We start from the raw sequence: 13,012 nt of genomic DNA, 5'->3' as shown, positions 1-13,012 counted from the left end.
AAATAGTTTATTTCATCAGAACAGTCATCCATTGGCTCCTGTACAAATTATAATTCTCATCTTGGTGCCTGCACAGATTCCATCCATTAATACCATATGCATATAAAATGTGCTTACTGAATGGAAGATGTCATATTGGATTAATTTACAAGATGAGAAAAATATTTTTCTCCTCCTCATAGCTGCAGACAGTGATTTGATGCAGCATCTTTCTCTCCATCGTTCTCTACGCTTGAGTGAAGCGCGTTTATTTGATTATCTGCCAGCGAACGTGACGCGCGTCTTCTGACATCATGAACAAACTTGTTTGTGATGTTCCTCTTGCTCACGGGGGGGCAAAATAACATTTTTAAAAAGTGAGAGACATCTGTATTTACGGTACGATTACTCAGTCTTAATATTTTATGACTGACCCACTCGCTTTCGATTAGCAGCCAGTAAAAAACGCAGCTTTATTTTTATTTAAGATGGTATTAAATAGCTTTTGCGGCAGATGTCTCGCATTGTTTTGATTTTGAAACCGATGTTTGACTCAGCATAAATTTATGGAATCTGTTGGATTTGATATCTGGAGTCACTCCCATGCATTTTATTTGGCTATGTCCTTGTCTATTGAAAGGGCTGTTTTGTTTGTGTTATGTAATTTGGATTGTTTACAGAAGATGTATTTGTGCTCTTGCTGGCTGACAGATGATGGCGTATTGGGACTTGCTCAAATCGGGCGTGTGCAAGGCCTGTAGACGGAGGCGCTCTTCTGTTGATTTTGGCACGTCCCCCCCAAGGGGGCCTTTGTCAGCCTCCCCCAGTCCCCTCCCAAATGTAGCAGAATTCTCTTAGTTCTTCTGACAAATGAGAGAACTGTGGTCCTTAGACTCATTGTATTTTGGAACATCTGATCCATTGCCCAGGCCACACATCTGGACATAGGACATGCTTATTGACTCATCCCTGCCCCTGCTTCCCCCCCAAAAAAAAATTGGACATCAAAATCAAACGGAGTGAAGACAAATTAAACAGAAAGAACTGAACAAATGTGGAGATGGGGAGGGTCGGGGGTGCTGGAAATCTGTAAGGCAGGGTGGCTGTAGGAATAACAGGATGTGCAGGTTAATAGTGTAAGAGTTTTAAAATTTCCCTCACAAATCCTTGTTTAAAAATAAATAAATAAAATATATAGTTCTTTTCTGTGTTACTATCTCAACAGACTGCTGAGTCTGGATGCTCTGTGTAACTGCTATGGTGGTTTCTTATAAAATTTGAGTAGCAGAAAGTGAGTCAGAATTTCGCACTGTTACATTTTTCCCTACTCGTCATGTTAGATTCACTGCTGTAGCAGTCTGTGTGATTTCGTGATTTAAAAAAAAAAAAACAGCATTGTGTGAAAAATTCCAACCTTCACTGAAATACATTATTCAGTTCATGTTAAAAGGCAGGGTGGCACAGATGTTAAATGGACTGGTTCCCCTTGCGCTCACCCTCGCTCGAAGTATTAGCATTCGGATGCTAATGAACTACTGGAATCCATGAGCACTGAGCATCAGGACTGGAGGAAGCAGCGTTCTTGGCTAGCGGTCGCCCTTACATGAAAGGTTTAGAGGGCATTATGCCATTAATGATGATATAGCCTTTAAAGTAGCCTCAGATGATGGCAACCGAAGGTCTTAGTGTCCACTCTTGTGCCGTTATTACCTCAATTATGCATTAGCTGGTTGATGATTCCGACATTTAAACAAGGAGCTTCAAACGCTAACCACTGAACCCGACCTACTTCACAATGTGTAATTTAGTGTGCACTGGGTGTTTCGTAATGCTAGAATTTAGCGTATGTTAGGACTATGCAGAACTGGCCAACCTTGGTCAGTTACTGTGATTAAACTTTACCACCAAGTGAAGATTAGAAACTTAATGGAGGCCTGGACTTTTGAAAAGGGCATTTGTAGCAAATTATGGGTTAACTATTTTCTATGATGTTAATTTAATATTGGCCTTTAAACTTTGTTTACCCTCCTAGGGGTAATGCTGAAATGATCTTTCCGGTTTAATTTGATGTGTTATTTTTTTATTTAATTTAAATTCAAGAGTAGTTAACATTTTTAGAAGTGATAGTTATTATTATTTTGTCTTCATTTATAGTACTCCTGTGATTTATCGTAGAACAGATTAGGGCTATGTTTTTCATTTAATTTTGGTCTGACACGCTGTAAGGCTGTGTGATATTAGTGTGGATCAATTAAAATCTATTTCCCCCGCACACAGTGGCAGTGGGTGGAGATAAATTGCTTCAGTAAGAACTTGGAATCCAGCTCTGAGATACAGCTTGGCTGTGTGCAGGCTAGAGAATTGTGGGTGATTAGACTCCATAAAATCCAATAAATCCAATCAGGTGTAAGTCCTCTTCGCCCTCCACCTTATCTCATTTCTGGACAGGGGGAGGCACAGAACCAGTGGTTCTTTTTCCACATGATTGCACTATCTGTCATTTTGTCTAAACCTGCTTAACCTTTCATGTCAGAAATGGCGACATTAACAGCACTGGTGGAAATACACATGTAGGGGTTAGCTCAACCATGTTTACGAATTCATTCACTCCATCCTACGCACAGGCTCTCTCTCACACACACACACACACACCATATCTCTCTCACACACATGCACATGCACACACACATTTAAAACTGTTCAAGTATCTGTAAATAAAATGCAAATTAGCTGGTCTTACTGCAAATTAAGCAAAATACTAGGAACCACAATCTCTGCTAGTTTGGCAGCAAAACCTGAACTGATTTTGTAAATGTGTCTTCAAGCTGTTGATTGTTATGATTTAGGTAATGGTTGCTTTTTTCAGCATGGAATAAGTATCAGTTGAAAGACCCTATATATTTCCTGTACATTTTTCCTCTATCTTTCCTATATATTTTTCAGGAAAATAAATTTTTTGTAATGAAAATTTCAGCGCAATTTGAGCTTCTCATAGCGTGACCATTTTTTATGACCTTTCTGAGAGAGGAGGAGAAGAAAGAGAGTGAGAGAGGGAAAGAAAGGGAGAGAGGGAGAGAGAGGGAGAGAGAGTGAGAGTGGGAAAGAGAGAGAGAGAGAGAGAGAGGGAAAGAGTGCGAGCAAGAGAGAGAGGGAGGGAGGGAGGGAGGGAGGGAGCAGCCTGTAGAGTTCCGAGACAGTGATATGACTGATGACTTTGTGTGCGCGTTGCAAGGCCGAAATAGCATCGTTTCAAAGCAAAAATGTCCCTGAACGCTCAAGCTGCCATGTTTTCTCCTGGGTTTGACAGAAAAAGGTTGGCCCTCCGGTTCAGACGCCGTCTCTCAAGGTCTGTCTAGCGGGCCAGACAGGCGGGTGACTGTTCAGCGGATCTAGAAGATTAAACCCTCCCTGAATCGTTGAGAGGGGCTGACTCCATCTTTGGAGTGCTCTGCAGAATGGCTTTTGAATGGCAGGGAATTAGCGTGGCACATAGATGCTCTGATTGGGGAGTCCCTCCTTCCTCTTGCTTGGACAGCCTTTCCATCAATTGCCCAGTAAAGAGTGGCTATGGGATTTAGCAAGGCCGGCCTGACTGTATACTGATATATACGGGATATAGCCTACGCAAGGGAGAAGCTCATTTACTTCTGTGCTGCTATTTCTGTTCTCAAACTCGGGAAATGCAAACCATGCTGATATTAATTTATTGACACATACATATGATATGTTTTTTTTCATTGCTCTCTTGATGTAACAATAACTTCTTCAAGCCAAATTGTAGCTGGATTACAGCTTAAGATTTGTGATCACATAGCAATATTCTTAGGATGAGTGTGCTATCTGAGAAGGGTCTATTGTTCCTAACAGTATTGTCACTATTCAGTATTGTAACACACTGCATCTATGGCATTAAAACTGTAAAAATATGATACTATTCTGTCAGAGATTGCTGTCATGATACTGGCTCTGTTAGACTGCGACAGTATTGCTGAGAGTCTATGGTAATGTTGGGAAAAGTCTATGGCAATGTTACTTGGAAGTTATGGTATTGTTACTGAGAGTCTATAGTACTGTTACTGAACATCTATGGTATTCTTGCTGAGACTGTTACTTAGTTTGTGGTACTGTTATTGAGCTTTTATTACTTGACAATGATTAAAAGTTAGTTGGTCTGAAACAGAACCGATTACCCTATATAAATGACATTTGGATAATTGCATAGTAGTAGTGACAGCATTGGGTGACATTTCAAACCCTTGAACCAGACAGTTGTAGATATATCTGGAAAAACTCACATTTCATACCTTTCATTTCTACTTTGAATTTTCAGTCCTCGGTGACATTACTATGTATAACACAACAGATTGTAGATATAAACAATATATTAACTAAATATGGATTAGTATAGTGTGGTTTGGAAGGGCCGAGCTCTGAAGCGGGTTTGAGTTTACTTTCTTGTGAAAAGTCGATTTTCTCCCGTTTGATCGCAAATATAGTCTTTCGGGGAAATGAAGAGAAGATACGATCTGCTGACAAGATCAATTTATAGAGAAGAGGAAGTGTTCACTCCAGGCCTAAAGGATGGAAATGGTCCGTACGGAATGGGATAAGCTGTGGTCAGATGGGGAAATGGCCTTGGAATTCGATTTTAGGAGATCCTCCGGCAAGATCTGCTGGCTGGTCATTCAAGGCACGTGAACATTCCTGTGGGTTGTGATCTCTCTTTCAGCCGTTTTATGAAATCACCAAATTGTTACAGCCGTAAAGCACACACACATGCAAACACACACAGGGTCATACACACGGACACACAAGCACATGCGCACACACGCACACAAACCAATTTACTTGACCCTTTAACTGCCAAAATTGGCAGCACTGCAGAGTTTGAACGATTTCATCTAAATGGAAAAAAAAAATCAAGATCAAATGCACAAGGGTTGTATTTACTTCATTGACTTGACCATATTTACATTGTTTTTCATCCATCTTAATAAAAACATTGCACAGGAATCCTAGGGCAACAAATAGGGTTTAGGGTTAAAATTAGGGTTAGGATTAGGATTGCACAACCCCTGGCCTGGAAAGGCTGTTGTGTTTACGGGCTTCTGTCCCAACTAATTAACCCAGCTTAGTTTTTATAAACAACTGTATACTGCCAACACAGAATCAAGGATCCCCGCCCCCGCAAACAATGTCACTCGGGACACAACCACTTCGCTTACACGTAGCACTGTAAAATTCAAGTATGTTTCCAGTCTTTGTCCACTAAGTGATTGACATGTGCTATCTAAAAGCTGCAGCTCAGCAATGGGGAGTGTGAGAGGAAGAAGTGTGCACTATATTTATATCCTGGTCAGACAGAGGTCAGGGTAGCCCATCTGACCTTTAAGCCTCGAATCGACTGCCATGATTGGCTGATTATCTCACCTCGGACCCCAAGGGAGTGATGCAGCGAATCAGTTACATTATGAACAAGACTCTAAGGCATGAATTACATCAACTTTTGGCCTTAACTTTGTCCCTCAATTAATTAATTCCCCCAATCCTATTTGTAAAGAAAAAAAAAATTACTCTTGAATATATTTGAGAGTCAAAGGTAATGGAAAAATTTTGATTGAGTGCAGGCCTTTATCTTGTAACAATCTAGGTGATATTTACAAATGTTAATGAGAAATGTCTAAAGAATAATATTAGTTTATTATATTTATTATGAAGTGATATATCTATTGACTAATGTTTGTAGTGGTGCTATTGTTTCAGTACTGTGTGCTGAGAAGGCATAGTGTTGATGATGTCGAGTCAGTGCATGTCGTATGCGAGGAAAGGGACAGTGGCCGCTGGCTTGCTTTTCTTAGCTTTATTTATGCTGTATGACGCTGAAGATCTGGGTACACTTTCCGGAGAGTTCCACACCCTCCGGCTAGCACGTGCTTGCGCTGGTTGCTCAATGCAGATTCAGGAAAAAAGGAAAAACGTGCATGGAAAAATTGTTGCACAACGAGGAGCAAAGTCGATGGTGTAGGCCAGTTAGGCCTGGGAGGTATCAACAGCAGCATTATCTCAATTCCTACACATCCTCTGTCCGGTGAAGTGAAATACTGCCCGCTGGGACACAGCATCTTAATGGACTGCTAATCAGTAGAAATTACTGGGCCAAAAACTCTCCAGTATTTCTCCTCGATGGTGATGCAATATATTCATTATCGGTTATATCATATCTTCAGTATGCTCTCTACATTGCAGTAATTGTTCAGCTCCTAGCAGGGTGGTCTACTGTGCTGTTTCTTGCGTGCTGTGCAGTTATGAAGATGGAGCAGATTTCTTCGGGACAGTTCGGCAGGCAGACGCCAGTCTCTGTGCAATGTTAGCCTCTTTTGTTGTGTTTCATCGCTGCGGTGTCGTGGTGTCTCTCACCTCGGACAGACCTGAATTAGTCAAAATTCTGTTTTTTTTTCATTTCAGAATGGACTTCATTACAGGCCTGCTGGGAAATTATTCATTGACTTACAGGAAATTTAAAAAAAACGAACGTTTTTTATCGTGTTTCTGCAAACTGTTTTCTTTTTTTTCCTAGTTCTTAAAGTGTCAAGGCACTTAAGTCAAACCAGATGATAAATGAAAATAGTTTTCTATTTTTCTACTCCTTATGAAATCGAGGCACTTCAGCTAAGCCAGATGATAAATAAAATGTACCAACCTGGAGCTATTTTAAATTTCAAATATATTATTTCCACAGAGAGCTTTTTATTTCCAAATGCCTGATGCACTGCAGAGATGTATACAAATTGACCAGTATACTGCTTTTTCTGACCCCTAATCGTGACAGAATTTGTACTGTAACCCAGGAGAGGGACAAAACGTAGGACTCACAGTAAATGAAAACAGAGACGTCACACAATACAAAGGGGAGCTTTGAGACAGGCTGCTCAGCTTCAGACTCAATTACATGCATCTCAGTTTATGATGCAATACCTTTGGGGGGGGGGGGGGGTCAGCTGTTTCTCCCCCTCGTTTTAACTGCCGTGATGTGATTGTTTACCGATTCCATCCGCGTCCAATCCGAAAGGCACGTGAGGCACTTCAGCCCCTGGCTGCCACAGCCCGGGCCCCCCATCCTTGGCATTTACGGAGTCGGGCCATTTGCCCGGTTTCGCGGTCGCCGATTCGATAATGGCCGGCCATTCCCCGGCTCGCCGACGTCTCGGCACGAAGGCGCTAATAAAAAAAACCCTGCTCACGTCCTTTCAGTCTGCTTATCTGTTCGGCCAGGGTGACGGCTGAAGGGATAGGGGGGTGGGGGGAAGGGTGGCAGGGTTTCACCAGTAAATCTTCTTTTCTCCCTTGACGCTATTTGGTGCCATAATGCCTCCCCCCCCCACCTCCACCCACGGTCACAGCGGATTCCCGAATGGCCCTGTTTTTTGGCTCTCTGGGGAGCCTCGGGAGAGTGTTGAGATAAACAGGGGGCGATGGCTAATGGTTTATGAGGTTTGGACTGACTGCTGATCTCTGGCTTTGAGTCATGTCCCTGTCTGCATCTGTCTTCTCTCTCCATGCTAGTGCTCACATTCTGGGTCAAAGAGGAAAGGGTCCTCCCCTGTTGCATTATGAGAAACAGTCATGTTATATGAAGCCTGGAAAAAATTGTATTATATTATGAAAACATCATGAAACCCCACTCTCCCCTTTGTAATCATATAATTAGTCAATGATTTATGATCATGTGATCCTACAGTGATTTATAATAATAATTTGACCTGCCATTTAGAGGGTAAAAAACTGGAGAATATCATTATCCATATAACCCAGACCAGAAAATTTAAGCCGTTTATCTTTTGAAATTGTTTTTCTGGAAATCCTTTGCTATGACCAGTGACTGAATTGGAGTTCATTCAGATGCCACCAAACGATCCGGTTTATTGGGTCTCCCACGTCAGATGGATTCATGCATGGCTAATCAGACGACAATAACACTGAATATTTCATTTTCTGCCTAGTTTCTGCAAGCTATTTTTAGATTCGGAATTTTACACTAACAGATTTCTGTGTTGACTTTAAAAACTTAACAAAAAAACGAATCATACTGTATGTAAACACATTGCTTTCATCTGTGACTAATTTCAGTTTGATCAGGCAATTTGCTGTGAGAAAGCTTTTGATGGCATAAATTGGTGTAATCTTATTGTTATTATATTGCTGTACACTGTAGCGTGTTCTTTCTAAAGGTTGTAAGAAATGCTAAATCAACTAGCACAGCATGTGGTGTCAACCCGCCCACAACAAAGATGTTCTAGAATATCCCTGTCGTTTGTATTTCTTATTCACGGCTATAAAAGGCTGTGTCCAAATGCGACCGCTCCTTTTGAAAAGGTGTTGCTAGGATACCGGCAGCGTGAAGATGAAACCCCCCTCTGTGTGTCTCTGGCAGCAGAGCTGAGCTCACGTCACAGGCAGTTTTACACACACACACACATGCACACACACACACACACACTCATACACATACGTATACACACACATACACACATGCAAATGCAAACACAAGCACACGCACAAAAACATACACACATGCATATATGCAGACACATGTATACAACCACATACACATGTACATTCACACACACACACACATGCAAATACACATGCACACGGAAACACATACACACATGCATGTTTGCAGATACACATGCATACACACATGCACACATACATATGCACACACATTCAAATACACATGCACATGGAATCACATGCACACACACACAGGCACACGCACACGAACACAAACACACAGACTTTCTCTGTCACACGAAAATGGTGCACAGACAATAGCATTAATTCTGCTTGGTGATCATTGATGATTTAAGGCCCAGTTGTAGACACATCTATTTAGCTTCTGCACTGACGAACAAACCAAAGCCAAAAAAACTGACACTAATCCAAACCAAGCCTACTCACCCGGTTCCTTCCTTACATGTGTAGACTGTTATTGAAATAATATGAAAAATTCAATTGCTCTGACTTCCAGTGAACTGTGACCTATTTGGCATTCTAATATACTTGGAATGGAGTAAACAGATTAATTTCCTGGAGTGCAGGCAGGATTCTGTAGTTACTGTTTTTCTTTTAGTTTAACTGTTAAAATGGCTTATGCTGGAGTTTGTATGACACATTTAGTAGAGTGTCACTTTTAATTTCTATTCAAACACATTATCGTAAGTTCAGAATTTTCAGAGAATTAAAAAATATTTAATATCCACTTCAATTTGTTATGCAAAGTCGAAGATTTCCCCTCCCCCCCAAAATATTCCCCTCTTTAGAAAATCTTGGTAAGACAGTCAGTGCCTCAAGCTGTCATTTACTCGCACATATTTTGTGCCAAACTCAGCTTTAACTGAAGTTCTTCTCCGCCTTAATTTCACACGTTTGACATCTAAATGCATTGCATTCTGGGTAATAAATGAAGTAATTTCCTGTGGTAGTTTATAGATTTTTGATGCTTGCCATGATTGGCTCTGGTTCAGACTACTTTATCTCCCATTTTAAGAACAGCATGTTTTTTTTTCCCTAATCTGGTAGGATTAAGCTCTTTTTGTGACATTTGGCTGATTTCTCGGCTGTGATAGTACATAACAGACTCATAGACCATGGATGGTGTCTCAACAGATCTTGTTGATATGTATATTCCATTTCCATTTGAAAAGGGTTTGTGAGGGTTGGTGATTTAAGTTTAAGAGCAAGCTCTTGGGCACCGTATCGAGCTGAATTAAAAGGCTCTTGGTGCGGTGGTATGATGGCGTTCCAGACGAATCCCAGTGTTAAGGGTGCACAACACACAAACGGGCGCAGTGTCATCCAGGAAGGGAGGGTTGCCGTTCATCCAGGCTGCTCAACAGCGACCCCTCTGGTGAAGCCGCCATGCAGAGCACGTCATGTGACGTGTGACATGCGCCCATCCGTTACTGTGGCTGCGCAGTTCAGCAACTCAACTGTGGGAGGGGCTTGAATCACCAACCTGCCACTCTTCACCTCCACCGGGAAAAACTTTGAGTTGTTTGCTTCCTTGTGTGAAATTTCCTCCACAATTAATGTATTATTATTATTATTATTATTATTATTATTATTATCATTATTATTATTGTTGTTGTTGTTGTTATTATAGGGACACAGACAGTAATCCGCTCTCTTCCGCATCTAGAGAGGAGGTTTTGGAAAAATGACAGGATCCCATGTGATTGGACCTTACAAATTGAAGGAATCAATATTTTCAAAAAGATTAAAAGGACTGATAATAATAATAATAATAATAATAATATATAATGTTTATCATTTTGCTTTTAGCTGCCTCTGTTATTTAAGTGCGGAGTGAGGTGAGAGACAGATCATGGAGGTGTGGTTAGAGCCGTGTGTTTTGTCCTCGCTGTCCCAGCTTCCCCTCAGGCCTGATCAGTGGGACGCGTGTGTAGTGCATTGTGGGAAATCAGCGACTGAAGCCCCGGGCCCGCGGCCTGCCGGACTCCCGCTCAGAGCAGACGTTTCCCGTCGCGCCGCGTTAGCGTAGCGGCAGTCGGTGATGTCACTCTCAGCTTGCGGCCCGGGCCGTCGCCCTCTAGGCGTGGCTGCTCATAAACTGCCCACATCTCTCTGAGCTGAAGAGGTGTCACTCTGTGCAAGAGCTGCTGTTTTAAAAAATAAATGTTTTTAAAGCCAGTGCGCTGTCTTTGAGGATGGAAAAGTATTATTTTAGCTGTTAAGATGACACTATAAACGTTAATGCTATGAAATAAAAGCCTCGACTGTAGCGATGCAAACTCCCAGCATGCATCTTTCTCTCTCTCTCTCTCTGTCTCTCCTCTCTCACAGGAAACCAGGCCGCACATGCTAATGTCGCATCGCTTGCTAATCTAGTGCTGCCCCTGGCGTCGTTGGACAGAGAATCATGCAGCTCTCGGCCTCCCTTCTGTTTGTCTTCTACTTGGCATTCTCCTGTACTGGTGAGCGCGATTTACAGCCTCCGCCGCTAACTGCCACCGCAACTGGCTGAATCCGGACTGTCGGCATGCGCGCGTTCATCGTGTCGGGACCGCGGTGAACTCGTCTCCGCAGGTTAATATGAGGGGGGAGAAAAAACAGAATCTCGGCTGATTGGAGGAGATGACAGCTCTTTTCTTTCTTGTGACACTCGAGCAAAAGCTGAATCACGGAGAAAATGAGATGAAAGAGGAGCACCAAAGGCTACCTCTTACCTTTCCCCCTCCTTTCCCCTTTGCCCCAAATTTCTGGAATCATTAAAAAAAAAAAACTCAATTACTCCTCTGCAGTTGTCTTGTCTTAATTTTGAAATCACTTTATTATCAACGATATTGGGCAGCGTTTACTTCTGTGGATGTGATTCATGGTGACTGGGGGCAATTTTAGGCTTAATAAGCACTTGAACTATTCACAGAACATTTGACAGCCCTGTCTGCAAGTTTTAGTTTTTTTTTTTTTTATTGAGGAAATGGCTACAGTAATTTGTAGATTAAATTTGAGCCCAATAGATTAGGGAGAGGATGGGACTGCTTTGGCACAGGACCCAGAGGGGGGCTCCACCAGTCATGATGTGCATTTGTAATAAGTAACAGAATGAGTGCATGCACACAAATATGCACATGTACTCACACATGCACACACGCACACACACACACACACACACACACACATTTGCCATCACACGTATGTGTTACTTGAATGAACTAACATAATTTTTATCATCACACCTTTTCAGGTTCTCTGCTGCTTGCTGATATACTGCACAGCGACGGAGGTGAGTCATGTGATCAGTATGCAGTCACTGCATCACTTCTGCTTCTCACTGTTGTTTTAACCATGAGCATCATTCCAAAGTGAAAACCTACATTGGTTTTTAGCGCCCTAACGCATACAGAGCAGTGCCTGTTAGCCTAAAGAACAAACCCCACAAAGACAACTTGAGACTTTTCATTTTCGTATTACTTTATCTTCTATTATGTATATATCTTCTGAAAACAGTCTGTGAATTTTGAGACGTACAAGCCAAGCTGAGGGTGAAATGCTATAGGTATTATGGCGCCCCACAGGTGAAGTTATGTTTATGGATAAGCAGTCTTTTTGGCATGAGGCACACATCTGCGATTCATCACCGGGCTCAGAGGACACACTGCTAAAAAGGAGCCGGAGGAAAGGGAACAAGCAGAAGGGGCGACGCGTTCCTCATGAGTCATTGATGGCAGGTGTGAATCCGGTAATGCCGGGCTGGAAGGCATTCCAAAAAAAAAAGCCCTTAATATGCATATGAGCCAACAGTTCCACAGGAAGCGCGGGGGCTGTTTCCGCGGTAAACAGGATGCCGGGCGCGCTCACCTTGGTGCGGGGCGAGCTCTCTGGTGTCGCCGTTTTCGGAAAGGAGGCGGTTGGCTGGCCGGTCTGTCGGAAACGAGTGCTGTGGGGGGAATGCCTTAACTGTGCTCTCAAACACCACACGGGCTCGTGGAGAGAGGCTAATTAGAATTCCATCAAATTGAGGGAGAGAGAGAGAGGAGAGAGGGAGAGCGAGAGAGATGGAGAAAGGAGAGAGAGAGAGCGAGAGAGGAGAGAAGGTAAATGGAGACAGAAAAAGGATGGAGAGAGCAAGAGGGAGAAGGAGAAAGAAGGAGGAAGGAAGGAGCGAGAGAGAGAAGATAGGACACAGATAAAGAACAACGGTGAGAGAAGCAGAGAAAGGCGAGAAACCTAGAGGCAACCAATGAAGGAAGGAAAGATAGAGATAAGAGAGATAGAGAGAAGAAGAAAAACAGAGATAGGGAAAAGGAGATAGAGAAAGGAGAGAGGGATGTTCTTTGGAAAGTCCTGCTGCTTTCTCGTCCTTTGATCATGCCCCCTTTTTGGCAGTCACGTCGGCAGCCAATCGCAAGAGAGTTGTCAACCCTCTAATCAGGCCGCACGCTGAGAATGGCTAATTAGCCAAACTGTTTGCTCCTCTTAATGACAGCATGCATGTTTGTGCTTTTCA

General features: G+C 42.5%; 1 protein-coding gene across 4 annotated transcripts in view; it reads left to right on the top strand.

Annotated features, from left to right (window-relative positions):
- LOC135259886 (contactin-1a-like) overlaps nucleotides 1-13,012 on the top strand; it is a 64,616-nt gene that overhangs the window by 20,802 nt on the left and 30,802 nt on the right. For all 4 annotated transcript variants that reach the window (XM_064344793.1, XM_064344796.1, XM_064344794.1 and 1 more), the window contains exons 2-3: nucleotides 10,846-10,976; nucleotides 11,750-11,788. In XM_064344793.1, coding sequence (XP_064200863.1) covers nucleotides 10,922-10,976; nucleotides 11,750-11,788 — 94 coding nt within the window. In that variant the 5' untranslated portion in view covers nucleotides 10,846-10,921. The remainder of the gene's footprint in view (nucleotides 1-10,845; nucleotides 10,977-11,749; nucleotides 11,789-13,012) is intronic.

Source organism: Anguilla rostrata, chromosome 7 (assembly GCF_018555375.3).
Source record: "Anguilla rostrata isolate EN2019 chromosome 7, ASM1855537v3, whole genome shotgun sequence".
In the NCBI taxonomy this organism is placed as follows: domain Eukaryota; kingdom Metazoa; phylum Chordata; class Actinopteri; order Anguilliformes; family Anguillidae; genus Anguilla; species Anguilla rostrata.
Note: the sequence above shows the minus strand (reverse complement) of the source record. Positions and strands in the feature narration are given on the sequence as shown.